General features: G+C 35.5%; 2 protein-coding genes across 3 annotated transcripts in view; one reads left to right on the forward strand and one right to left on the reverse strand.

Annotated features, from left to right (window-relative positions):
- The window catches only part of LOC138990733 (collagen, type I, alpha 1a-like), a 121182-nt gene extending 117004 nt beyond the window's left edge, over positions 1 to 4178 (reverse strand). The window contains exons 1-2 of the mRNA XM_070382790.1: positions 3961 to 4178; positions 3648 to 3821 (exon numbers count right to left, since the gene is read on the reverse strand). Of these exons, the coding sequence (XP_070238891.1) occupies positions 3648 to 3821; positions 3961 to 4178 (392 nt within the window). The remainder of the gene's footprint in view (positions 1 to 3647; positions 3822 to 3960) is intronic.
- ZFPM2 (zinc finger protein, FOG family member 2) overlaps positions 1 to 27495 on the forward strand; it is a 525087-nt gene that overhangs the window by 92557 nt on the left and 405035 nt on the right. The window contains exon 2 of one of the 2 annotated variants that reach the window (XM_070382167.1): positions 14110 to 14268. The exons of the other annotated variant lie outside the window; for it this stretch is intronic. Within the exon in view, the coding sequence (XP_070238268.1) occupies positions 14110 to 14268 (159 nt within the window). The remainder of the gene's footprint in view (positions 1 to 14109; positions 14269 to 27495) is intronic. 2 annotated transcript variants of the gene reach the window in all.

Consider the following 27495-nt stretch of genomic DNA (forward strand, 5'->3'; position numbering starts at 1 on the left):
AGTTCCTAATGAGATTTGTGATCTCCCTGGAATTGCAAAGGGACCAAAATTATGATACTTGTGGGAGGCTACTCATGCTAAGGAACTTGATACTAGGCAGATTTGACCATAGGTTCTAGGTTCTTATCATAAATAAGAGAAAATGAAACAGCTCAGAGTAGAGATCTAAAGGATTTAGGAAGCTGGAGGATAAACAGGTTCTGACAATTGGAAATATACTTTCTTGTTCTCATGCACTATTACTGATTCAGCCAGTTTCATGAAATTTTTAAAGAAGTGGCTTTGTGTCTTCATTCATACAAACATATTTTTAGAAATACACTTCTGTGTTGTATAAAATAAATATTATCTAGCCTATTTTAACCAAATAATTTTTTTAGCCAAAAATTTAACCAAATGTTTTTCTTCTTTGTTATTTAAACCTTAATGGTTGAGTTAGTGGTTTGTCACAGTTTTTTTTTTTATGTGTTATTGCTTGACTATAGATACACAAGGTGTTATTATTAATATATCTTATATATAGTAACAGAGAGGTTGCTTTAAAAATGTTTTAAACCTGAATTTTCCCCTGTTGACTTTTTCCTTGCTAATCTACATAGTTTTTAAATATTTCAATAAAATTAGGACAATTCAACTCAATTTGAATTGTGTTATCTCTAACTTCCTCATTGAAGGAACTTTTCTTTCAATTGTACAACCTTCCCAAACCGACATGCAAATTACACTTTGCACATTATTCCCCGATTCACATATTGCTTCTTTCAAAGAGTTTGTGAAATTTTTAGTAGCTGTTTATAGAATTGTGGCAGATTTCTTAAGAACGTTTAGAACATCTCAACTTATCAACAGCTCATAAAAAATATCAGTTCTGCCCCCCCCAACCCTGTCCCTCATTAAAACTCTTCATCGGCAGCTACACATGGCAAGAAAACAAAACCAAAGGAAAGGTAACAGTTTCTATAACCTAATTTAGATATGCTTCATTTGTGTCACAGTTAAATCTCCAAAGAGCATTGGGAAGCATGATGGAATGGAATTCCCCCACAGCTTCAGCAGGAGCCAACTCTCCATATGGTACATGAATAATTCTCAAGTGCAATGGATAAAATAAATGGCGAGACTGATCTTGTATGTCTCTTCAGATGTGGAAAGGAGGCCTCATAGAAAATAAAGCTGCAGAATTAATGCCTTCTATCAGTACATACACTTTAGCCTCCAAAATAGAATGAGATGTTCTTGGGCAAAGTAGAACTAAATATAAAGGAACCAAATGATATCAAGGGTTTACTGTTAAAAAATAATGATCCATTCTTATCTTGCCCCTCATACTGTTGTGTGTGTATGCTCAGTCATATCCGACTCTTTGAGACCCCATGGACTGTGGCCCACCAGGCTCCTCTGTCCAGGGAACTTTTCAGGCAAGAATACTAGAGTGGGCTGCCATTTCCTCTTGCAGGGGATCTTCCCGACCCAGGGATTGAACCTGTGTCTCCTGCATTTGCAGGTGGATTCTTTACCACTGAGCCACCTGGGAAGCCCCTCATATTGTTGTAGGGATGTTATATCTCAGATCTGCTTCACTCTCCTCTTCTTTCCAGGTTTGGAACACGTATCACTAGCATCCCAGTGTGTGATCTGTATTAGAATAACTTGAGATGCAGGATTAAAATTCTAATTCCTAGGTCCTATCCCTGAGCTGCTGAATCTTTGGGAGTGGGGCTTTAAAGTCTTCATTTTCATCAAACATTCAGTGTGAATCTCATTCAGACTAACATTGGTGCCCGTTATAATAGAGACTATAGAATAAGACTCGAAACAAAGAAGAGAATGGCAGAACCAACGATAGGCACCATGATTTCCCTCTGAGGATGCAAAGGGCATCAGGGTATGTTTCCACCAGTGGTTTCCTATACTTATTTAATATTTGAGCCAAGGGTTAGCCTGATCCAAGATAGAAGGCTGGAATGGGAAAGCTGGGTGTGTGGTGGATGGTGCTGGGTGACAGGTACATACTTCTTTTTGTTCTCAGAAAGCACAGAGTGGGAGGAAGCAGGATCAGATTGAATGCTGTAGTTAATAGTGAATGGCATCCATTCTGTGATTTGATTTCTTTCTTTTTCTGGTAAGATTTACTTGGTTATATTTTTCCACATCAAGAGTCAAATATTTTAAGTATATAAAAACAGAGTGGGAGGCTGATAGAATGATTTTTTAAAAATGGCTGAAAAATTATGTCTGAACTAGGGAAAGACTATTAACATGTAAAAGTCATCTATATAGTTTGGTTCATTGCTGTTTACAGTGTACTGGTTCTAAATTGTGATTGCCAATAGAAAATAACCACAAAGAAGAACAACGAAAATAGACCAAAAGCAAACTGAAAAAAAAAAAAAAAAGCACTAATTCACCTGTTTAAGGTGTACCTTTTTTGAAGACAGGAAGATGTTTATTTCTAGATGATTCAAGTTAGATGAATTTGTGTCATTTACAAGAGTTATAAAATGTGGCTTTAAGATAGAAAATTCCCCTGTATTTATTGCCAATGCATCGAATATTAGGTAAGTCCTGATAATTCTGGTATTCTGGAATTTTCTCTTTGGAGGGAAGGAATGCGTATTTCTTTGCCTTGAGTGAGAGGGTGATTGGGATTGAATCACTGTGGGTAAGAATCTTTCTAGGTTTTTCATTAAGTGTGGCTATATAATCAGTATTGAAATAAGAACTTTATCGCTTACCACCTTCAATAGTTAGTAAATTCATTTGTATGCTTACAGTTTAAAGGAAAAAGTGAAATTCTATTTAATTGGAAAGGAAGCTACCATGTCCAGTTTTTTTCCCTGTGTGTGTGTGTGTGTGTGTGTATGCGCGCATTCTAGTTACTTATATCAGAAGTGCATAGGAGAGTGTCTCCTGGAGGCTGGCACAGGGTTTATGATGCAAATATTGAAGGGCTGTGAGTCACCAGCAGAGAGTTCATTTATGTGAGCTTTCCACCTTTTGGCTTACCCTATAACTTCTGCCTGTAAAGGTGCTTGCTTTTATTCTATTGTAGCCTTTGTTGCCAAAGGCAGAGGATATTTTCTTTTTAAGAGAGCCCTTAGATGCTTCCTCCACGTTGCCTCTGCTGGAGCAGTGTGGATAAGCTACTTTGTTATCACTGGCACCCTACCTGCTCTCCTAATTCTCCAGAGAGTAAGTGTTCTTCTTAAAAATATAGCTATATTGAGTGCCTCTGTGTCTTTAGATACTCTTTTAATGTGCTAGTATAAAATAAAAGTCTTTTTGAAGATATGTTTTATGGGGAAGTGCCTTCTGGGGCCTCTAGAGATGTTCACAAGCACTGAATCGAGGTACCTGTATAGTGGTTTAATGACAGTGTAGAACGCTTGTTATAAAGTGCCCTTTTGATATGTATCCCAGCACATGGCACAATTAGAGCGTGGTGGGCATGTTGATTTGTTTCCACCTTTACCCCCAAAGCGCCACCCACCCCCATCGATTTGTTAGGGTTTTGCAACTATAGATCTGTGTTTTGTTTTGTTTTTTCCATCCCCCGAAGATGAAGGAGATCTGTCAGAATGGAAATTTGGAAAATTACACATACACTTGTGAAATTAGGCAAATTCTTATAAAGTTTGTATTCCCACCTAATGTACAGGATCCACAACAGTGCTTTGTTTTGTGTAAGGAATTGTTTTTCTCGCTGTGCAGAAAACGTGTGCAGGACTGTACAGGCATAGAGAGAATATTCATCATTATTTACTGTGTCAAACTCAAACGGAGGGCCAAATTGGCAGCATTCCAGGAGCAGGAGGCCACACCTATTTGTGAAAATGGAACAGATTTCTGTAGTTGCCTATTTTGTTCCTATTGTTGACTATTCTGTTCAAGGCGGTGGTGCCGGGACATGTAGTTTGCAAGCCGCATATGTTGGTTAACAATGAAGGTTGGCCACGGTACTGCTCCATAAAATCCTGGAGACCACACTTGGTTTGTGCACCAGCCTGATCATAATAAGGGATTGGAGTGAGAGATGATAAGTGGAGGAACCTGTGTGATCCGGCTGGGACCTCTTGCTTCACACTGATTGCCACTGATTGATAGGCCTGCTGATGGCTGGACGTTTTCGTCTCACGAGATGCCCTATCCTCAGAAGAGGAGGATGAGGAGAACGCCATGCTGCTTGAAGTTCCTGGTTTTCAAATAACTCACATAGCAGGCTGTAATTTTTAAAAATTGAGATGCAATCCCTATTTGTATAAAGATATTTTTCTATACCATAGCCAGACACACATGAAAAACTTTTTAGCCAAATTCACTGGCTGCTCAATTGTTTGCATTATTCAGGGCTCCTGGAAGTGTATGAAGCAGTAACATGTGGGATCAGCCTAAAGTAGTGGCTCTAGTCTGTTCCATGTCATCCCAGAATTGTCTCAAACAATGTGACTGAAGCACTTTCTAGATTCTCTGGCATTATTTGGGAGAACCATTAACCAGCACTAAATAAGCAAACCTAACCTGCCACTAATCAGGTCTGATTGCACTAAGTTGCCCTGGTGATAAGTAGTTTGATCACAGAATCAGCTGTAGTACACAAAGGATGGAGCCTATGTTAATTTCAAAATATTATACTGTTTCTATTAAATGATAACAAAAATATAATTTGTACTGTTACACAGTGACTTCTAGCATTTATATTCCTACAGTTGTTCTCAAACTTGAGCGTGCCTTGGAATCCCTTACAGGGTTTGTTAAAACACGGGTTGATGGGCCTCACCCTCAGAGTCTCTGAAGCCAGATCTGGGGTGGAGTCTGACAATTAATTTTGAATTTCTATCAAGTTGTCTGATGATGATAATGCTGTGGGTCTGAGGATGACATTTAGAGAACCACTGTTTGCTATCAAACTGTTTGTAATTAGCCAGTGAAATCAGGCATCATTTTTAGAGCCGTTATTTTATAAAATGAGTTTTTTAGAAGGTTTAATCAATAATGAATTGTACATGTAAAGAATCATTTTAATAAAGCAGGGTCAGAAAGGATGTTATTAAACTGAAGGAATAAGTAGAGGGAAATTGATCTATGTGATGAGATGGGAATTGTTAGATTACAATTTTATTAAGAAGGAAAAGAAGTTTATATATACAGTGACCAAAACCTGATGCAAGTATTTTTGTTGATATTTTTCTTGTAATTAAAAAAAATTCCCCCAAATCTTTGCAGTGATTTTCCTTTGATTTCTTGCATGTAGCCATGTGCTTGCTGGCTGTTTTCACACGATGCAGATACGTTGCTTATGAGACAAAGAAATGCATCCTGAATGTTTTTAAGGGCCATATTGATTCATCTTTGCCTTATGAAATTGTTTAAGAAATTAATCATCAGAATCCTTTGTTTAATATCTATTGTTTGGCTAATGCTTTTGTTGTTATTGTAGACTTTTAAAAAACCAACACGTGCATTGTCTTTGATTTGCTCTAGAAAGAGAAAGAAATATGCATCCATTCTAGAGTCAGAAGACTAGGCTCCCCTTGTCCCTGTTTTTTGTATCTCTGTTTAAATAAGATAATTTTAAAAAATAACATCTCTTTTGCTTATACTAATTTAGCTTTGTAAAACAATATAGGATATTATTCTCTAGTTTTACACAATTTTGTTTGTCAAATAAGAATACTAGCTGCATTTTGATGGTGTGTTGAAGTTTCTAAAGAAGATGCATTTTTTTTTTCTTGTACAGGTCTATAAACTTATAAGTTCTGATTAATTCACCTAATACATATCACTCACATATCATGTATAAGAGGTTCTGTGGGCAGATTCAAATACTTTTTTCGTACTCATAATGCTTTTAGAATAATATAACATACTGTATTCATATTCTGGGTAACACCTGATGATCTGTTGTGATAGCAGAGTTGATTTTGTGGAAGATTTTCTGCTTGCCTGATCTCACATCCCCCAGAAAACTTTTGGCAGGCTGTGGGTGGAAGGCACCTGATTTGAATAACCAGGAAATGACATGGATTTCACACTGATAGCAGAATAAACTTCCGTCAACAATATAATTAGTAATAATTGGACCCAGTATTCTCTCTCCTTCATTTGATCTTCAACTTTATGACAATTAAATTCAACTAAAATTTTCTTATTTGAATAACTATCAAATGCCATGGAGAAGGCAATGGCACCCCACTCCAGTACTCTTGCCTAGAAAATCCCATGGACGGAGGAGCCTGGTAGGCTGCAGTCCATGGGGTCGCTAAGAGTCGGATACGACTAAGCGTCTTCACTTTCACTTTTCACTTTCCTGCATTGGAGAAGGAAATGGCAACCCACTCCAGTGTTCTTGCCTGGAGAATCCCAAGGACGGGGGAGCCTGGTGGGCTGCCGTCTATGGGGTCGCACAGAGTCGGACACGACTGAAGCGACTTGGCAGCAGCAGCAGCAGCAACATTAAATGCCATGGTTAAATGCTAGGTACCAAACCATACTTGTTACTTCCAGTTACAAATGGAGGTCAGATAAAATTATATCTGAGGAAATAAGAAAATGCACAAATAACTGGAATTTAGGATATCTAAGAAGGCTTTCTTGCCCTCCCCATGTTAAAATGGAGTATCTTAAAAAAAAGTTGCATGTATTGTATGTGTAACATTCGTCTGCTTCATTCAGTTATCCACTCCTTTCTGGCTGGGACCATCCACTTTGTACATTACTGTTAACTCGGTATGCAATATAGTGCCTGCCATGTGCTTCACCCTTAATAAATACTGGTTAAGTAAATAACAAATGAATGAATAAATACATGAGTCCATGAAAGTCTCATAAAAATAACAAAATAATTTATAAGATTTTTATCTATTTTTAGTTATTACCAAGGGCTTTATATTATTGAAATAAATCATATAGAAATACATACTTTTAGTAATGAATATACTTTTGCGTTTCTTTATGATACAGTTACCATCTTCAGAAAGCTTTGTGGGGCTCTGGACTGAGAGGCCTGATTACAAAATATGTGAATTTCAGTGCCAGCTCTGTCACTGACTTCCTGGGTCAATGCACAAGGCACTTATTAATGAACTGACTTTTTTTCAATGCCTGAGTTACTGCCTGAGAGTAAATTGGTCATTAGAGATTCTAGTTTAAATTTATCTGGATTTCCTCATCTGACTTTGTTTTTCCTGTGATGTCAGTGTTTAATCTGCTCTGTGTGATTAGTTGCTGCTTGCTAGGTTTGCATATGTTGTAAGCAAAAGTATTTTCTTGTTAGTATCATTGGCTTAATTTGAAGGTTCCAAAAACAGAGCATTTCAGGGGAAAAAGTTAAAGAATTTAAAGTGTTCTCAGATTTACATATAAGAAGTGTTAATACTGCTATCTAATAAAAATGGCCAAGGACCTTGTAGCAAAGAATATTATTCTATTTTTATAAAAATCAAACAGTTCATTTTTTCCCCTAAAGAAACAATTTGAATAAAACCTGACCCTCTTCTCTTCTTTTTACAATGGAATATGGTCAAATTGAACCCACCATTAAAAATTCTCTAATATCTTTTTTTGCATTAACATTTCAAAACTCAATTTAAATATTCACAGATCTCATTTTTAATAAACTTAACAAATTCAGGTAATTTCCTTCAACTTTCTAGATTGAAGGACAGCAGTTGGTACAGATATAAAAAAGATGTACAGCTATGAGCAAAGCCCAAAATCAATTATATATAAGAAATAACCTAACACATGGAAAGAAATTAATCAAAAAGAAGAATTTCTACTATATAATTCTGTGGTCTGCTACCTGCAGGCAACAAACGCAAATGAAAAAATCAACATTCTTTTGGCAGATAAGAGAAAAATTAATAAAAATGTTTCCTTCCTACTAGATCCCCTGATGCAACTATTGTTAAAAGTGAGTGACTGCAGGAAGAACTTGCTCGTTTAAAATGCTGTTTTTTTAAACTACAGAAATAAGGTTTTATTCTTGCTGTTAAGCTCAATTACATGAGTTAGTATGGATTTGCACTGTCCAAAGAGCATGCCTTTTCCCTGCCCCTTCTCATTAAATGACTCTGTGGGATATGCACGAGACAAATGTAATAGGAATCAGGTGAGTAGCATTTTGAGGTGTGCCTACAGCGTAATGATGATTCTAAGGAATCTGAGTGTAGCAGCTGAAAACTCTGAGAGGAACTACTGAGAGCCACAAAAAATGCCCCAGATACAGTCAAAAGATATTAGTACTCTAAAGATAGACATGTTCCTACTCCATAATGAGATGGGGAGGAGTGCATTTTTGTGGATTTCTGCTTTTTAGAGTTGCATTTTTACTTTTCATTTCTAACTGAACAAACAAGCCATATTGTACAGAATGTATGAAACTAACAGTCTTTCCTATTAGAAGGATTTTATATTTTGTGTTTTATGAATATCATCCTGAGATTAACGGAGATATATGAGACTAGAATACAGAGGATTCGGTAATGACATCCAATTTAAATATTAATATTAGTCCACCGCCACATTTATATCACATGTAGAGAATGTGACATAAGTTTAGAATGGAAAGTTTATATTAATTCCCCTTACCTATTAACTAACATACAGCATACCTGTATAGAGTTTTGACATATTTGTATATTATGTATTAAATGTAAACCATAATTTGCCTATCCCTTTAATTTGACTTTCTTATCCCTAGCTTATATTGTCATATTCACTTTTTGAAAGATAGCATTACATGGAAACGTGGGCTAATTATTATGTAATTTTAAAGAATGGTATATATTATTGTTTGAATTGTCAGATTTAAAGATATCTATTGTTTTATATACAGTAGGTTTTATGTACCTTCTTACTCCTTTGTGTGAATGATTCTTTTACAAACAGCTTTAAAGAAGCACAAAACAGGAGCTGGCAACTTGGAGACAGTACACCATTTTCATTTTCATTTGTTCATTAAGATTTTAAGAAATTTATTTCGTGTTCTTTGTTCTGCATATGTCCTGTATGTAAAATTATGTAATAAATTTTTGATGGAAGTTTTAATAATACTAACAGATGTAAAAATGATCTGAAATGGCATACATTTAAAAACACAGAATAAAAAGGTTTGGAAATACTTGTGTGTTTTAGAGGAAACTCACCTAGCAGAATTTCTGAGCACACTGTGATGGATTATTGTAATTATTGGGAATGATAATATTTTAATTCGAATTTCTTCCCACCTGTCGGTTGTAATCAAGGCTGCCCAGTATTCTGAAACAGTCTCATTTTGCTAGGTGGCTAGTCTTGTGCAGCCTCTAGAATGCTTAGAATATTAATGCATGGAGAGGAGACTGAATGCTCTCTATAGTTCCATTATGGCAAAGTGTCTTGTTTTAATCAAAACATATACAAAACCTAACTAAAACAATTTATAATAAATTAATTCCAGCGAGTACTTAAGAGGAAGAAACCATTTTGGGGGACATTGTATCAGAATATAGAATTTGGCGTTTCTCTTCATCATAATTGACAATGTATATTAATTTCTGTAGAATTTAATTTCTTTCTTGGGTGCCTCATTCTGAAGTGCTTTGAATTTATATGAACAAAGACAATCTGACATTTATGTGAGGATCAGTCTAGTTTATAGTAGGCTGCCAGAGTAGGAAATTTTTTATCAAGATAATATATGTTGAAAGACATGTTTATTTGATTTAATATTTATGATGTTGGTCTTTATCATTTTTTGCATTTCCTCCTTGTATTGCTTATTTTAATCCTATGTCCTCTAAATTCTTATATATCTCCTATATTTTTTCCCTAGAGTTTTTGCTTGTTTGCCTTTTTTTTTTTTTTTTTTTTGTCATCTAGCTTTTACTCCAGTGGCTTTGGATGGGCTTCAGGGATTTCTTTAACCACCTGAAATCATAGTAATAATTTTCTCATGAATTCATTTGTCCAGGGAGAAGTACTCCTCAAAATGCTTCTTAACTAAATAAATCTAGTTCTTGACATTCATTTCATTCAGCGATTACACTACCTTTATATAGGATAGGACTACTTAACCTTGAATGCCCCTATTGTTCTTTGCCAATTCCGAATCACTGAAACAACCACCACGTGAAAAGTTTCTGCCACACATAGGCTCGACTTTTGCAACATATCTGTTGGTGCTCGGTGAATAAAACCTTAGCAAATACCACCAAGCCTCCCTGATTGCTCAGGTGGTAAAGAATCTGCCTTCAAGGCAAGAGACTCGGGTTCAATCCCTCCGTCAGGATGAACCCCCTGCAGAAGGGAATGGCTACCCACTCCAGTATTCTTGCCTGGAGAATCCCATGGACAGAGGAGCCCGGCAGGCCACAGTCCATGGGTTCGCAAAGAGTCAGACACAACTGAGTGACTAACACACACAAATAAAGCTTTCCTGCACTTTGGGAAGGTCCTGGGTAATGTCAAGTGTTGTGAATCTGCACCACCCTTCTCAGCTTCAGCTTTATCTCTAGAGGGCAGAAGTAGTAGAAGTAGTGGTCAATTCAGGTGGTTCCTAGGTACCAGTTATCTCCCTTTCTGAAAATGGAAGTATTTCTTTGCATCCACCAGAATCTTCCGGTAATCTCTATTATTAATCCAATACAAAAATGAAAAGATACCTCTTCATTCTGAGAGAGGATTAACACCGTTGTGGGCCAGACGTCCAGCATTGTTGTATTCATAACTTTAGGATGTACAGCTAATTGTTCGCATTTGGAAAATCAGATAAATATTTATATTTATAAACATTAAGACAGTTCATTCTGGAGTGTGTTTGAATATCTGTAAATCAGAGGCAATTGAAGAGTTGAAATTCAGATTTCCTTTCACTTGCCTGCCAAGTGGCCTCAATCAGAAGTAATTTTCTCCATGAGGGCACAGAGAGCTCAGTCGTAAGCCTTTTCTAAGTAGATATTATTATTTGTGTCAAATTACGTGTGGTGATTTTTCTGAAGTGGACTTCTGTGCCCACTAATCCATACACAGGAGGTTCCTTCATTCCCTCCTTCATTGGTGCTATTAATTGTGCTTCAAGTGTCTCTTACCCTCTTAAAATGTTAGTTTATAGCTACCGATTATCTGTAAGGTTTGCAATATAGAGAGTAGAGTGAGATCTAATCTTAAACCATAAATACTGTGCATTTTAAGAGAAACCTTTTTGCCAGAGCCTGATTTGATAGCATAGCTAAAGAAATGGTTAGTAATTTCACATTTTAAAGTACAATAAATTATATCAATCTGACACGTGCTTTGGGCGAAATACACACTGGTTACTAAATCACCTTTTTTTAACCTGTTATAAATATTGACAGTGAGATCTCATGTATTTTGAGCAGTGAACTCAGAAATTTCTTTTACCTTTCATTTGGATTTTTGTAATTTGTTTTTGACAATAAGTGCTTCTTTTCAGTTACATGCTTTGAATTGCAAATAGATAGCCAACATAAAACAGCCCCTGGAATATACAACATTATACTGTCAATTAAGATCTTACCATAATCTTTGATAAATAAAAGTTATATATGATGCGGAAGCCTTTTTCACATATGTGTATATATATGAATGGCTTGGTTAGACACTTATTGAGGCTATATCAATGTTTTGTGGGTTTCTTTCAAAATTTCACATAAGAGTTTCCATTTAATTTTTAATAATGTGATTAAATTTTATTTTAATGTATACTATTGGAGCCCAATTGTTAAGTCCTGGATGATTTTAAGTAATTGTTCAAGTACATATTATCTTCAATAAAGACTCTTTTACGAATGTTAGAAAGTCTGCTCACATTTTATTTTTAAAAACAAAGTATTTTACTATTAATTTTATTCTAGTAATGTGCATGCACTTTCTTTATAATATATAGGCTTTTGTAATTGAAGAGCATACACAAGTAAAAAGACATTCAGTAAAATTTATATGAATTATTTAAAATATTTATTTTACCATTAGAGATTTATTTTTTGTTAACCAAACCCAAGAGTATGTATTCCAAAAGAAGTCTAGATTGTCTTGTCTGTTACATGATATAAACTGATATTAAGGCAGTTTCCTTTATAGATTGACTTGGTAAGGATATAAATTATGCAAATAATTAAATATTCATAATCAATTATTTTATTTTTGGTAATGTCTGTAAAAAAGACTTTCCTGGTTATTTTTGCTGGGAGGGTTTAAATTTTGGTTGATTTTTGATAATCTGAGAAGAGCAGTAAGAGGTTTCTCAATTTTAAGACTAGATCTTTAAACACCTAAAAATAAAGTTATGTTAGTAGACATGAGCAATTTCTGAAGGATTCTGTGTTTACGAGTAACCTGTTTTATAGTTTTACTTATGAAAGAATGCATTTATAACTACAAAAGAATGATTTGCATAGTGGTGTGGTATAAAAGGCATTTTAAAATAAAATAGAGTTTTCATGTCAACTTTTCCACATATTAACTTGTAGCCTTATTCTGGTTAGCTAACCTCCTGACCTTTACTTTCCAGATTTACCAAAAGAAAGAATAATAATTTCCATACCTACCTCACTGGGTTATTTTAAAGATCACATAAGAAAGTACTTTGAAAGTCCTATATGAGATATAAAAGTGAGACGGTTTAGGTGTCTTATTTTGACCAAACTTGTTATTAAAACTAAGTATCTTGAAAAAATAAAAACATGGAAAATATTCTGTTTTATTCCTTGTTAGACTTGCAGTTAATAATTAAAATTATTCAAATAACTGTTTTAGTGATTGTAATATTTTACCTTATTACTATTTTATATATTCCTTGCATGTCTTAGTACTTGACATAATTGTTAAAAGGTGAAAGATTATATATTACTTGAAATAATGAACAAGAGATAAAAACTAATATGAGATCCATGGCTTTTGAATGCAACTGAGCACACATGGTTTTTTTTTAACTCTCCACCTAGAATTGAAAAAGCACATTACCAGAGTGTTTGGAATTAGTGCATCCTTTCTTCCTTAACATTTGTTATTTTGGAGAAAAGAAGAAAAAATAAATTTTAGAAAGGACAAAGAAACTCTGTAATAATTTTTTTTGGCTTGAATGTACCTTAAATTTAAATCCACATTTCCAAGAAGTAAGAGAAAGAGACTGCCTAAGCCTTTTAAGTATTTAGCCTGTCTGATGAGACTGCTGACATGAGTGACAATTAGTACAAATTACCATAATTGTGTTCTTTGGATGAAATGCCACAGTGCTTCTTTAGGAGCAAATGCAGGCTTCCACTTAGTAAAGTGATTCGGATACTTTGATTCTTCTGGGCAGTCAGAAATTCACAATCGGCCATGTGGTATTTCCATGTCATCCACTTCAGATCCATCTCAACAACTACAGCCCACCCTTTCCTTTCAATAAAATAGGTCCATTAATGTAATGCACCTGACTCATTCACTCTAAGGAAGTTGTATTTTTATTACAGAAAAAGTATCACATAAATACAAATTACATTTTTTTCATTAGAAAACTACTTTTCATTTCAGAAAAAATTCAATTAATTATGAATAGGGTTATGCTTTCATCAGGGAGAGAAATATGTAATTTTTTCTTCAAGCTTCAAACACATATAATGAAATCTTTTCTCAGAATCCACTCTTAAGATGGATTTTTAAAAGTATTGACTTTATTAAAATCTCAGTTCAATTAAAATGCATTCAATTACTTTAAATCTTTATTAAAATCTCAGGTAAAATTGTACAACAGTGTAAAAGAGACTTGTACTCTTTACCAGGCAGTTAATTCTAACAAATGAACATAAAGTGCACAGTTTTGCTCTTCAGGAGAGAATAAAAGAATAAGCTTTGGTCTTCAAGTTGGAGGTGGGGAAGGATGGGAGATGGAGGTTGCTTTCTATTTAGTAATTTCAGGAACAGGTTTCTTTCCACTTGTTACATTGCTCAGTATACTTGTTGATGCAGATGTGGCATTATCTTGTCTAGGTGCCCTTGGTACTACTTGTCCTTTCGTAGAATACCTTATCCTCCTTCACCACCTTAATCAAAAAGACCCTGTTTAAGGATTTTATTTCACACAATTCTTTGGATTTTTTTGGTACAGTGTCCCTCTTCTTTTTCAAGGGCCACTAGAGGATGCCATTGAAGAGGAAGAAGAAGAATGTCCATCAGAGGAAACAGACATTATATCAAAGGGGGACTTTCCACTGGAGGAAAGCTTTTCCACAGAATTTGGGCCTGAAAATCTGAGTTGTGAAGAGGTGGAATACTTTTGCAACAAAGGTAATCATTAATGGCTGGGCATGATATGTGAGTCCATTTACTCAGATGATTTTGTGTAGTTGAAAACTGCACTGATATACTGGAGGAAGAGTGTTCGGGGTGCTAATATTTAATTCAACAGTCTGAAAATGTGTACAGGATTTTTAAAATGCAATATTATTTTGAAAGATAAAAAAATTTTATAACTCATAAGTCATACTGTGTATTTAAACACATAGTTTCATATTGATTGGCCAGTTGACTGAATATTTTCATGTTGCTTGGACAGTTGACTACAATATATTTACTGTTCATCATTTATCCCTTCCACAAATATTATTGAACATCAGTTGTTTACAAGGCACTGAATTCATCATTGAGGGTAAGCAGGGAATGGGCCAGAGTCCCTATACAAGGTTTGAGCTCATTTCTTTTGGACACTGAATGCCTTAAGTGTTTGACATTGACTTTCAACATTGAGGATGGTGCTCTTTTTAGATATTGACAAATAAGAAAATACACACTCTTTCTCTCTTCTAAATATTCTTTTGATACACTATCTTATAACAGAGGAAAAACCTGAGACACTGTATCTCAACCTATTTCCAACCTATCTTGACTTGGAGCCAAGTGGCCCTGCCAGTAACTATGTCCTCATTGGTCATGTATACTCATTATTTAACTTGCTTTTCCAAAACTGAGTTTAAGGGTTCTTATGATTCTTTTTAATTTTTCAAATGATTGTTTGGCGTCTGCAAGTGAGGTGGATCTTCTGTTACCTCCTGCACCAATGTATGATTTCACAAGTGTTCAGGTTACTTCTTTGGTTTCAGAATAGCTACTTTTATTGATTTTACCATGGTTGTTTCCCATAGGGCATGACTGAGAGTGTCTGTCTATCTCTGTATGTCTGTTTATGTTTCTTGTAAGCAATATTTTTTTTGTTTTAGGCAGATAGAGAAATTATGGAAAGTGAGTTTTTACATGTTTGTGTGAATTTGATGATCAGAATTGATAGTCTGAAATCAAGAATGCTGATATATCATCCCCCCAGACTGCTAATATACATGTCTCAGCAGCCAACTATTTATATTTGATACATGTTTATAGAAGTTCAGAAAACCTCTTTGACCATTAACTCCTAGATACTTCAAGATGACTTTGTAACCTGGTCCTTGGCCCCCACATCAGAGACTTTTGGTTGAAAACAAGAATGGTAGGGACAGAATAGACCTTCTTTTTTAGTATTGACTTAGATATCAGGCTAAATTAATATTTTCCCTATTGGAACCATTTCTTGATGCTGCATAACCACAACAATACATAGTAGAGCTATATGGAGAGGAAGAGTTTTTAAATATGTTTGAAGGCATCCCATTTTCCATCTTTATCAGGAAATACACTCTTTTGTGCACTGTAGAGAACCTACCTTACATTGCAGGACTGCAATAAAGGAAGGAACCAATAGCTATTAAGTATCATTTATTCTTCTTACTCTTGTCCTTAAAAGACTTAGTGCATGGACTCAAGAATTTTGTCAATTTATTAATCCAGGGAGAGCAGTAATAATAATTATTAGATGTTGTTTACATTTGGTAATAATCATTGGTGATGGCCTGTGTTTAATGAAAGAATATATTGGGTTGGCAAAAGAAGTTTGTGCAGGTTTTTCTGTAAGATGTTATAGAAAACCCAAATGAACTTCTTTGGTCCACCTAATAAAACTTCAAATTTTAAGTTAGTAGTTTCTTGGAAGAAAATGGACTTATAGTGAAAATGAAAGTGAAGTCACTCAGTCGTGTCCAACTCTTGCAACCTCATGGACTGTAGCCTACCAGGCTCCTCTTTGGAATTTTCCAGGCAAGAGTACTGGAATGGGTTGCCATTTCCTTCTCCAGGGGATCTTCCTGACCCAGGGGTTGAACCCAGGTCTCCTGCATTGCAGGCAGATGCTTTACCGTCTGAGCCACAAGGAAAGTCCTAAATGGACTTATAGCAGATGCTTATTATAGGATTACATAATTATAGTCTCAGAATAATAACTTCCATCTATACTAAACAGAGTCTTAACTCAATGAAAAATAATGACAGGCCTTGAGGGACTAAAAAAAAAAAAAATGAAACAAAACTGAATTACAATTCTTAAGAACATTGTTTAATAAACATTATTAACTGTTTGATAAATAATTGGAAAGTTGAAAAACATATCAAAGTAACATTTAATATATAATGTAGGTAACATGGGGCTTCCCAGGTGGTGCTAGTGGTAAAGAAACTGCCTACAATAGGAGACAAAAGAGATGCAGGTTTCATCCCTGGGTTTCGAAGATTCCCTGGAGGAGGACATGTCAACCCACTCCAGTCTTCTTGCCTGGAGAATCCCCATGGACAGAGGAGCTTGATAGGTTACAGTCCAAAGGTCACAAAGAGTCAGACATGATTGAAATGACCTAGCACACACATTGGAGAAGGCAATGGCACCCCACTCCACTACTCTTGCTTGGAAAATCACATGGACGGAGGAGCCTGGTGGGCTGCAGTCCATGGGGTCGCAAAGAGTCGGACACGACTGAGCAACTTCACTTTCACTTTTCACTTTCATGCATTGGAGAAGGAAATGGCAACCCACTCCAGTGTTCTTGCCTGGAGAATCCCAGGGACGGGGGAGTCTGGTGGGCTGCCGTCTATGGGGTCGCACAGAGTCGGACACGACTGAAGCGATGTAGCAGCAGCAGCAGCACACACATGCACACATAGGTAATATATTAAAAATATATAATTAATATATATTATACAAATAATTCTCTGTTTAATTTGAAGCTAGATAATAATGCTAGGTGGGAATAGAATTCTAATTTTGACATAATATTTTTTAGGATAAATACTACTCTACTATTTCAAACCACTGTCGCTTTATTTAATAGGAAAAGAATTTCATTATTTTACTCTCATAAGTTGTGAGACCAGGGAATTCCCACTGAAGCAGTAAGAACTGGTGTGAAAGAGAGACAACTCTTTGATATGAATTGCATCCCCTTGAGGTCATACAGGGATTCCATTCATTTTTCATTTAAGTTGATTAACTGTAATAGGAAGAAAAAATTTTCTCTCTGGAAAATTAGAATCTAATCTTTCTGCAGAAATGTACAAATTAGTCTCAGTGACACATAATTATGTTTTCTTGCAGGGAAGAAGACAGATAGGTTTAAAAGAGTATATGTATTTAAATGGTTAATGATGCCAGAGTCATGATTGAAGAAGCATGTGAGAATTGTTATTCTGATGAAAACTATTTTTAAGTTGGGATCATGGATGAAACATACTTTTGCGTATATTCTAAATGATTTGTGACAACTTAAACATTGTAAATATGTGTAAGAAAATGAATTGGATTATTTTGAAAGTTTCTTTGTCTAAAAATCTAGTCAAAATCACAATCTGACAATGATGTAGTTGTTTCACTGGGTTCCAGAGATACTCTTATCAAATAGGATAGGAATTTAAAAACTAAGATCACAAAAACATGGCTGGAGTATCTTGTTTTCCAAACAAGGTATTTTGACACATTGTCAGAGAAGAGTATTGAGATACTCATATAGTTACAATATATCTTCATTTATATTTTAGCAACTGTCTTTTGTATAAAAGCAATCTATTGTATTGTAACTTTTCTTTTTTAGAAAAGAAGAAAAATTTCGACTTTCTGGAGACATAGCTTATCATGGGTAAAAGTTGCTGTTTCCTTTTGAAATTGAACCTCTACATTATGTAGGATGTTTTCAGTGTTTAGAATAGTTATTTACTTATTATTGTGGCATTTTCCTCTGTTCCACATGAATATTATCTATTCTTTTGTTGTCAAGGGGAAGACTCTTTTTTTTTTTTAACAAGTCTCAAAGTATCTATTAATGTTAGTAAAGTTCCTAGTTATAAAATGTGATTAAATGTGATCCAAATCACTCTTATAATGTAATATTCCACAGAAATGTAAAACAAGTTGGTCAGACTTTTGTCATTTTTAAATGTGTAGAATTTTTAATCACATGAATCTAAAGCCTAAATATTTACAATTAAAATGGAAAAGATCACTTTAATAAAACCTTGTTATAGTCAAAGGGGGCCTAATTTTGAATCTGACAATTCTATTGATTCCTTTTTCACTTTTTACTTTGGGTTTGGTTGCATGTTTCATGTTTTTGTTTTTCATCTTTGAAATGAATCAAATGAACTATGTTTATAAAAAGATGCTATTTCAAAGTTGCTTTGATCCTTTTAGATTTTAAGAAATTTAGCAAAGTGTAAAGCACTGCTTTCAGTGTGCATCATCCTCTTTGGTGCAGTGAGTTTAGATCCTTTGGCATCTTGCCTTACCGTATCTCAGAGAGGAAGGAAACAAGCAAGAATTATTTCCTTGAATTTACAGATGACGAAGACATCAAGGCTGGGTGCATAAGTGCTGCACCTTTCCTGTGTACTGAAGTCTTTGCTGCAGTGCCTTTTTTTCTGCCTTTGTTCTGGCTTATAGAATAAACATGGAAGAACCTCAGTGTTGGTTTAGAGCTAAGCAAACTAGTATAAATGGAAATATAGGTGGTCTGGAAAGCAACCTGGGGCGCTTTTGGTTATGTCACTGCTGGCAGGTGGGGACTCATATATACTAGCAATTCTTGGATCAACTCAGAGACAGTAAGATTTACAATGGAGGTGATATTAAAGCAGCTCTAAAACTGGCTTACTATTATTAATTATTTGGAAGATGGTTTCCTCACTGAACTATTCAGTTTGTTAATGACTAAAGTAGATAAACCTGTCTTGGGATACATTCCAGGAGGATGTCACATGGTATGTGAACAGGCAGAAAATTGCCAGGCCAGTATGATTAGGCTGTTAGAAAATGATGCTGTCAACAAGCAAGCAAGCAAACAACCACAAACCTCTGAAGAAACTATGTATTCGTGAACTTTGAATGATCAATAGTGATTTTCTGAAAAAGTTAACCAAGTTAACAAACTGGTCTCTGATGACATCATCTCTGAACAAAGTCTGAAAGGGAAAAATAATGTCATTAAGTTGATTTTGAAAGAAAAGCAAGCCTTTCTTATAGTCCTGCTATCTAGATACAGAGAATGATCAGAGAGGTCACTGGGTGCAGTGTTTTACTTGAAGAGATGAATTAATGTTGGAGCTCTTCAATCTGGAAGAATTAGGGTTGAAAAAAGGGAGCATAATGGAAATCTGTAAAATAAGAAAACAGATACTGTGTAACAATGGGCATTCTCACATTCCAAAACATTTGACCCAGGTAATGTGCAGAAAGTAAAGGTTGTCCTTCTATATTTAAAAAGCTTTAGAATAGCAAAATGCGAAAATAGAATAAAGCCCGAGTTACTCAGACTTGGATTTAGCTCTAGCCCCAGAAGTAATTAATACCAAAGCAAAAACAAACATAAACAGATAATTAGGTTGGCAGGAGCTTCCAGTTTAGTTCCATAGATTGAATTCAATACAACTCAACTTATATGTTAGGCATCTGCTATGTGTTGGACCCTTTTCTTGGTTCTGGGGATGCAACAATAGACAAAAGTCCATCCCTGCTCTTGAGAGACAGACAACAATCAAACTCACAGTGTATAATATAATGGGTGATGCTGAACATCATGAAGAAAAGCAGCACAGGTGGGGATGAGAAAATGCCATTGTGGGTGGGGGTGTGTGTGTGTGTGTGTGTGTGTGTGTGTGTGTGTGTATAGTGTGTGCTGCACACCGCCTTATACAGAGTGATGGTAGGATAGGTGAACTTTGAGTGGAGACCTGAGGGAAGGGAGTGAGCTCTGGTACTCCAGGATCAAGTTGACTGTACCTGTGAGGCTAGTGTTGCAGGAAGCCAGAGGAGGACAGCAGAGAGCTGGGGGATACAGGAGAAGTGTGGCCATACCTGTGGAATTGACATCCTAGGAGTCTCTGGGATTCTTATTGCTGTGGAAGGCTTGGGTAAGCCACAGAGGAGAGCTGGAGTATAACTGAGAGAAAGCCATGATGATGACTTCTCTCTACCTAGAGAAGGAAGGGCTGCAGAGAGTACAAGTGAAAGCAGGAAATGGAAGCAAGAAAACCGGGGAAGCTGTCAGGAAATACAGATAACTCCAACTGGAACCATCCCTTTAACAACAGTCTTGATGAGACTCCATCTGTAGCTCGTTAATGCAGTTTCCGGAAGAACAGTTTAGGGATGTTTGAGGCTAATGAGTCTCTTTGCTCCCTTCCACAACACCAGAGCTGAGTATATGTTCTCTATAAATTTTCACATCCTTGACTCAGAAAGATAGAGCAGGAGGCATGAAAATCAGAATAATTTCATCACTGTACTTAACTATTTCTGCCAATACGTTTCCAGACTCATGGGGATGTTCCTTTCCCCCAACTCTTGCCTTTCTTTCCATGGTTTGTGTCATTTTGTAGCTTTGTTCAAAATTTAAGAACGGAGGGAAAGCCGTATTTCTCTTTGGACTGTTAAAGCCTGGATTATTGGCATTTGTCATCCCTCACCCCCCATGTCAAGGTAAAGCAACAAAATTATTATCTTAATTCTTAACACTAGAAGAAGAGCAAAAGCGCAGTTTCATAAAGATTTGGTTAGGGGAGTAGTAATTGCTTGTTTTTCACTTGATTCAGTGTCAAACATTCATGCTATTTTGTGTCCTGTTTTCTTTTTTCTTTTTCATTCTGTTATTATTTTAGTTCAGAAAGTCTGTTTACATACAGTTCATAAATGCTTTTCAGTCAGTTTGGTTTCTTTCTTCCTCATTTGTGCCTTTAATGACATGTTTTTGCCTCCTCTGATGCTTGGGCAACTGGAATCGGAATCTGCAAAAGGCAGCTCTACCATAATCACTTTGAGTTCAGTCAGGAAGGAGATCTTTACAGGCAACTTTGTTCCTTTTTTCTTAACGGGATTAAGAAGCTGAGCTTTTTAAATTCTTGCATATAACATTGACATTTCCAGGGTGTGTTTGGACCAGGGAGTTCAAAGAGAAGGAATGAAAAAGAAAAGCCAATATGACTTTGTTTTTTACCTTGCTGGAGGAGCTGTTTGTGCAAATCGCCTATAAGCTTATTGACCTGAATCTTTGACTCCTTGTTTTCTCTGGATTTGGCTGGAGTGGAGACACTGATGGAGCCCTGATAGAGCTGATTGAACAGCCCCCAGCTTTGCTTGGCACAGACCTCCTTTCCCTTCTCCTCCACTTCCCCCTCCCTCCACATGACATTATTGTTCCTTGGCAAACCCTCTGTTTTTCTGGATCTAGTACTCCTTTTTAAAAATTTTATTTTAAAATCATTAAATTTTTCTTGCATAACTCATCCAACAATGCAAAATGGAAAGTAATTTTTTTTTTTAGAGTATAGAAATAGGGGCTATCATAGTGTCCTACTTGTATTTTTATCTCATAAGACTGGAAAAAGGAAGAAATACCTTATGACATTGTGGTATCACTCTTCTGGCCATATTAAAATCCCAAAACATATTTTTTATTTGATATCAGTTTGGTTTTTTCCTTAAGCCACAATTATTGGAAAAAAAATGAAGGAACATTTGAAGGCAATTTGTGCTTTCAGGGGAGTTAGCATTTTCTCATTTTGGGGGAACCAGAGGGTGTTCAAATTTTGTTCAAGGCTTAGTATTTTATTTGTAAGAATCAATTCAAACTTTCTGTTTACCTCATCTTTGATGCCAGATATATCATTATGAAAATTTCAACAAAATTAACATGATTGATTTTACACAATGTTGAATGAGTCATGATGATATCATTTATATGAATTTTGTATGATAATATGTGTTATGTTTTTGCATGTGATAAACTAAATTCATTGCTTTTTCTGTAAGCAAACCATTAACAGATCTCCATTGTCCAATCTACTAAAGGCATTTTTTAGATATAGTAAAACTTGATAAATATATAATTACATAATTATAGTTTATGAAACAATTTCATGTTGTAATATAGCATAGTTTATTCTGCTTCTACCTGAGTATATAAGATATTAAGAGATAAATATATGCCTGTTTTGTTTATATCTTTATTTTATATCAACATAATTATTGTTAATAATAAAAACTGAGATCAATATAAAACCATATTTAATCATTTAGAGATGTTGCCTTTTTGATTTTGTTTCTTCTGCAAGTGAAAGACTATAAAACTTAGTATAAGTTTGTTGTTTTCCCTACAATGTTGAAACTCAGGAAAAAAGAAAGAATTTATTTAATCTATTATTTTATATATGTAAAACTAGGCATCTGTATAGTAGAAGACATCTGAATTATTGATTGACTTTTTCCTTTTTTCTAGATATTAATCACTGATTTTAGCTGAATACTATTAAGGAAAACTGTATATTTTAAGCTCTTTTATTGTTGTATTTTCTCAGTGATATTCTGGGTAGAATGAAGAGCCAGTGTTTCTTGAAGGAAGTAGATTTGTTCAAGTAGTAATTATATAAACAGTTATTCTAAATTTAAAAAGTATTTTTCAATTTTATTTTGCTCAAATTAAAAATATATATAAAACAATGCATGCAGATATGCACTAGTGTGCCAATCATTTACATCTACTAACTCGATTTATTTTTCTATTCAAAGAAAATTACAAGTACGAATAGAATTAGGGAAGCCTGAGAAGCTAATTTATTTTAATCATATGGAATTAACATGGTTGACAACCTTGAATCCTACTGTTGGTCCCATAATAATTTGAGATAAAATGTTATCATTGTAGAGAAACTGATCTCTTGGAAGTAGCCATGTCTTTTCTGCTTTCTATTGCTAAACATCATAAATGATTTAAAAACATTTTTCTTGGTTCTCTGCCCTAGCATTTTTTAGGTTTAAATCAAGGAAGAGTTTCAGAGCTTTTAATCTTCTAATATAAAATTCATAGTTTCTTGTTAGTATGTAAAATTTCTCACAATGTTTTGATTATCATTTGAGAAGCAACAGGCAGTATTAAAGCATTTGCCCTTCCATTGCCTGATGGGATAATCTTTACCTCTGGTAGTGCTAAATGTAGAATGTGGAAAGCTGCCGTATGATGAATTTAATTATAGTAATATAGTCAGTCACTTTTTTTGTTGTTCTTAAAAGGTCAAGTAAAAATAAGTGAATGTGTTATACCAGTGAAGCAAATACTGATAACGAATGCGGATTGCTGTTTCAGCGTCTTTCAGTAGTTCAGTGAGATTCCAGAGATTGGCACTGAGTCTACATACCAATTATAATAATTATAATAATGGTAGTAACACCTTCCATTTGGTGACTGCTCCTGAAAGTCAGGAGTCCTGCTGTATATACATCATTTCTAATCAACTTACTGTCCTGCAGGGTGGATGTTGTTTTTACCTGCAACTTCCAAAGCTTCAGTAACTTGGCCAAAGTCACACAATTACCAAAGGTTAATACCAGATTCAAACCTAGTGATGGCAGTTATAAAGATAGAGAGCTAATTTTGTTTTCTGATGTCCATCATTATATGATCCTTATAGAAGAAGATGAGCACATCAGATGAAGCCTGGACATGTGAAGCATTAAACTCACTTTTTCAAGGTATTTTTAATACTTATTAGACATGATGTGTCAGTCAAGATAAGGGCATATGTAAATACAAGAAACTTAAAAATGGTAAATAAATACTTCAGGGGAGTGCTTCAAAGATTTCTATTCTTTTGGTCCTCCCTTAAAGACTCTGTCCATATAAACCAATTTGCAGTAAGTAGAGTTGGCATTTCAGTAAAATGAGAGGGCTATATTGAAAGCTCTTTAGACTCATTATATTAACTGGATGATTGTTACTCTGATTTGGTGGCATGAAATAAGCCACAATTTCTCATTGTTTGTTTCTTGTGAAGTTGTTTTCAAGTAATTCAAAGACTGGGCACAAACCAAAATGTGTGTGCTTGGGCAGAAGTCAGTAATAAATAGCAATAATGTTTAAAAATCCATCAAAATTATTTGAATAGGAATTTCAGCCCTGTAAAAATCTTTGCAAAGTGAACTCTTTAAAACAGTTTGACCTTAACATAAAATAAGGCCAAATAAAAAGCGGAGAAAGGAAGGAAGGAAGAGGAGAAGAGAGCATTGTTTGCAGGGAAAGCTCCGGCCACTGTGAAAACTTTTCACTTTTCTGAAGGAAATGCAGTGCAGCAGATGGTAAGAGTGGAAGTGAGATAAACATAGGAACTGGAAAAATAAGCAATACATTCTAACAGGTTCTGTATCAAAGATCTGGAGAAGTAGAAAGATTAGACAAGAAACTGTTCTGAAACTTGACAGTAGCTGTATCTTACCAAGTCTTAAACGCACATAGCAGAGATGGAAAGTGGAATTGCACAGACAGTAGGCTGTGATTATATTTTTCTGACAGTGAGAAGGGAAGGTCTCTTTAAGGATTATTTTTAAAGATAGAGATTTATCTAGGTGGAAATCTATAGTACAGATGTATAAAACACTTCACTTCTCGGCTACCTGTTTAACAATGGGATTTGATGAAGCCTTTGTTCTTGCTGTAGAATTAGCACAAGACACTGTAGTTTGTGTCTTAGATAATCTTTTCTTTTATTTATTTTTTTTCCAATGCTTTTTATGATCCAGGCTAGTTAACTGATACTGAAATCTATGTTACCTGTTTCTGGTCATGGAAGTGTTGGTATGTGTAAGTGCCTGTAAGTGACCACATGTATACAGAGGCAGAAAGGGAAATATATAAAAGAATGTTTTTATTTCTTAAAGATGAAGTCATCTAGTAAAGGAAGGAAAACATGTCTACAAGTGAGAAAAGAGAAGATATATATAAAGAGTGGAGGAAATGTTAAGTTTGGGCTGATTAAGGAAGCATCGTAGTCATTCTTAAGCCTCCTATGACGTTGCACGTGATTCCAATATGGAAACTGATTCACCAGCAAGGATCTGCCTCATTTAAGCCTGTGTTGTGTGCTGCTGTATCTTGACCTGGTGACTGACAGTGAAAGAGAATACCACAATACAGTAACTCAACAAGAAATAGTTCTATACAAATATAGTGTTACTGACAATAAGAAAACAGGCTAATATCCTAAGGGAAACCCAATTTTTATGAAAAAAAAATGATGTTTTCTCTATAATACTGTCAGTTTGTGTTGGGGAACTTTTTAAGGTGCCCCCCACCTCCAAATTAGATCACTAGTAAAAGGAATGGATTTTGACAGTTTATGTAAAATGCATACCTTAACTTCATATTTATTGCCAAAATATTAAATCTACTCATTCACCTTTTAAATTTATTTATCAATTGTTTAGTTAGTTTGATGTGGTGTAACATAGCTTCAGAATTCCTCATTTCCTTCCAAGGCCCTGCACCTAATCTTGTAATTACAACTCTGCATTCTTCTTTTAAGCAGAGGCCTCTCCAATTGAATAAGCTTTAGGCCCCACAAGGCCTGAATCAACCTCTGTTAGTACCTTCAGTAAATATGGGTGATCTCATAGGAGACAGCAATGATCAAGAATGTTGTTTGCTTTCAACTTGGTAATTTTTGAAAAGCCTTGAATAAGATTCCTAAAATTTCTTGGCATTTATAGTAGATATCTGAATTTCAAATCTGCTATCATTCTAGGATAGGTTGCCCTGAGCATAAAGAGAGTATAAATACTCATGGAAACACTGTATTAAAACATTCTCCCATGTTTCTGAAAATCTAGGCAGTGCTCTGGATGCTATCTCTGTTTTCCTTGTGTTATCAGCAGCCAAGGACCTCTTGTGGCCCTGAGGGAGGACATGCTGTGGGAAGACCTTGTGGTAAAAGGAGTTTGAATGGATCGCTTGATAACATGGCTTCCCGGGTGGCTCAGGCAATTAAGAGTCTGCCTGCCATTCAGGAGACCTGGGTTCAATCCCTGGGTTGGGAAGATCCCCTAGAGAAGAGAACAGCTACCCACTCCAGTATTCTGGCCTGGAGAATTCCATGGGCAGAGGAGCCTGGCAGGCTACATGTAGTCCATGGGGTGGCAAAGAGTGGGACACGACTGAGAGACTTTGACTTCACTTGATAACACACTGGGATCATCCCTAGTTGTGGAAGCTGATTATGGGTTTGAGTTTGGAGAAGGCTGATGTAGCCTAGAATACTTCCCCACCTCCCCAGATATGGAAACTTCATTAGGATCACATTCAGCTGTAAGAATAGGTTCCTGAAAGTTTCCCAGGACTCTTCCACTTATAATCTATTGTTGGGAATTTATTTTTAACTTAAGGAGTGGTCCACCTCATGAAAAGAGAGGGTGGAAATGTGTTACTCATTATCAGGTGACCACTTGCCCACCTGTAAGTTCTGTTACTGTGGAGCATTTTCAGCTTCAAAGGGCATTGTTTTTGTCTTTGCTTGATTATTGGGATAATGAATAACTCTAAGCATTGTGGCAGTCAGTTCTTACCACATGCATGTTTTTTTCCAATCCAGTAAATATTTATTGAACACTTGCTATATCAAACATTTTGGGCCATGCTGTGATTACTATGTGAGTAAATGCAGGGAAGGTCTTGGCTATTTTGGAATTTACATTCTAGTGAGGAGACAGACATTAATAAAGTAATCACAGAAGTGGTACACGGTGGCTTGAAAGAGTGAGGAAGGTTAAAGTGTTCTTAAGAATGTGACACTTCAGTTGCTATCTAATGCAAAATTAATTATGTAAAAAGAAGTAATAGGGTTCCAAGTAGAGGGGCAGCATGGCAAGAGACTACTGAGCATGCAGATTGTGGTGGAACCACAGTGGGACTTGACCCAGAAGAGAGATGTATGGGCCAGAGAGATCAAGAAGAACAATGATCATAGGGTGAAGGACAGGAAATAATGAGAGGAAGCAAAAGACAGGGAGATAAATATTTTGAAAATGAAGCATTACAGGCAAATCTGAGCTTCCCATAAACATGGTAGAGAGAGAAAATGTAAGAATAAAATATATATCATTTCAGTGGTCATGCAGTAGAAAAAAACAGAGTTTATCAGAAGAAATAAATGTTATCCCCTATTTGTGAGCTCTGAGAGTCATTTATCATCATTAGGGTATTTGAACTACTGTTGGATAAAGGGCATTCAGATAGGGACCAAAGTTTTTGTTAGCTGCTGTCCCACAATATGCATTCTCCATTGGTCTTGGCTTTTTGGATGTGTGGTGTGAGTAAAGTCTTAATTATAATAAGTAAATTATATTGT

Source organism: Bos mutus, chromosome 14 (genome assembly GCF_027580195.1).
Source record: "Bos mutus isolate GX-2022 chromosome 14, NWIPB_WYAK_1.1, whole genome shotgun sequence".
NCBI lineage: Eukaryota > Metazoa > Chordata > Mammalia > Artiodactyla > Bovidae > Bos > Bos mutus.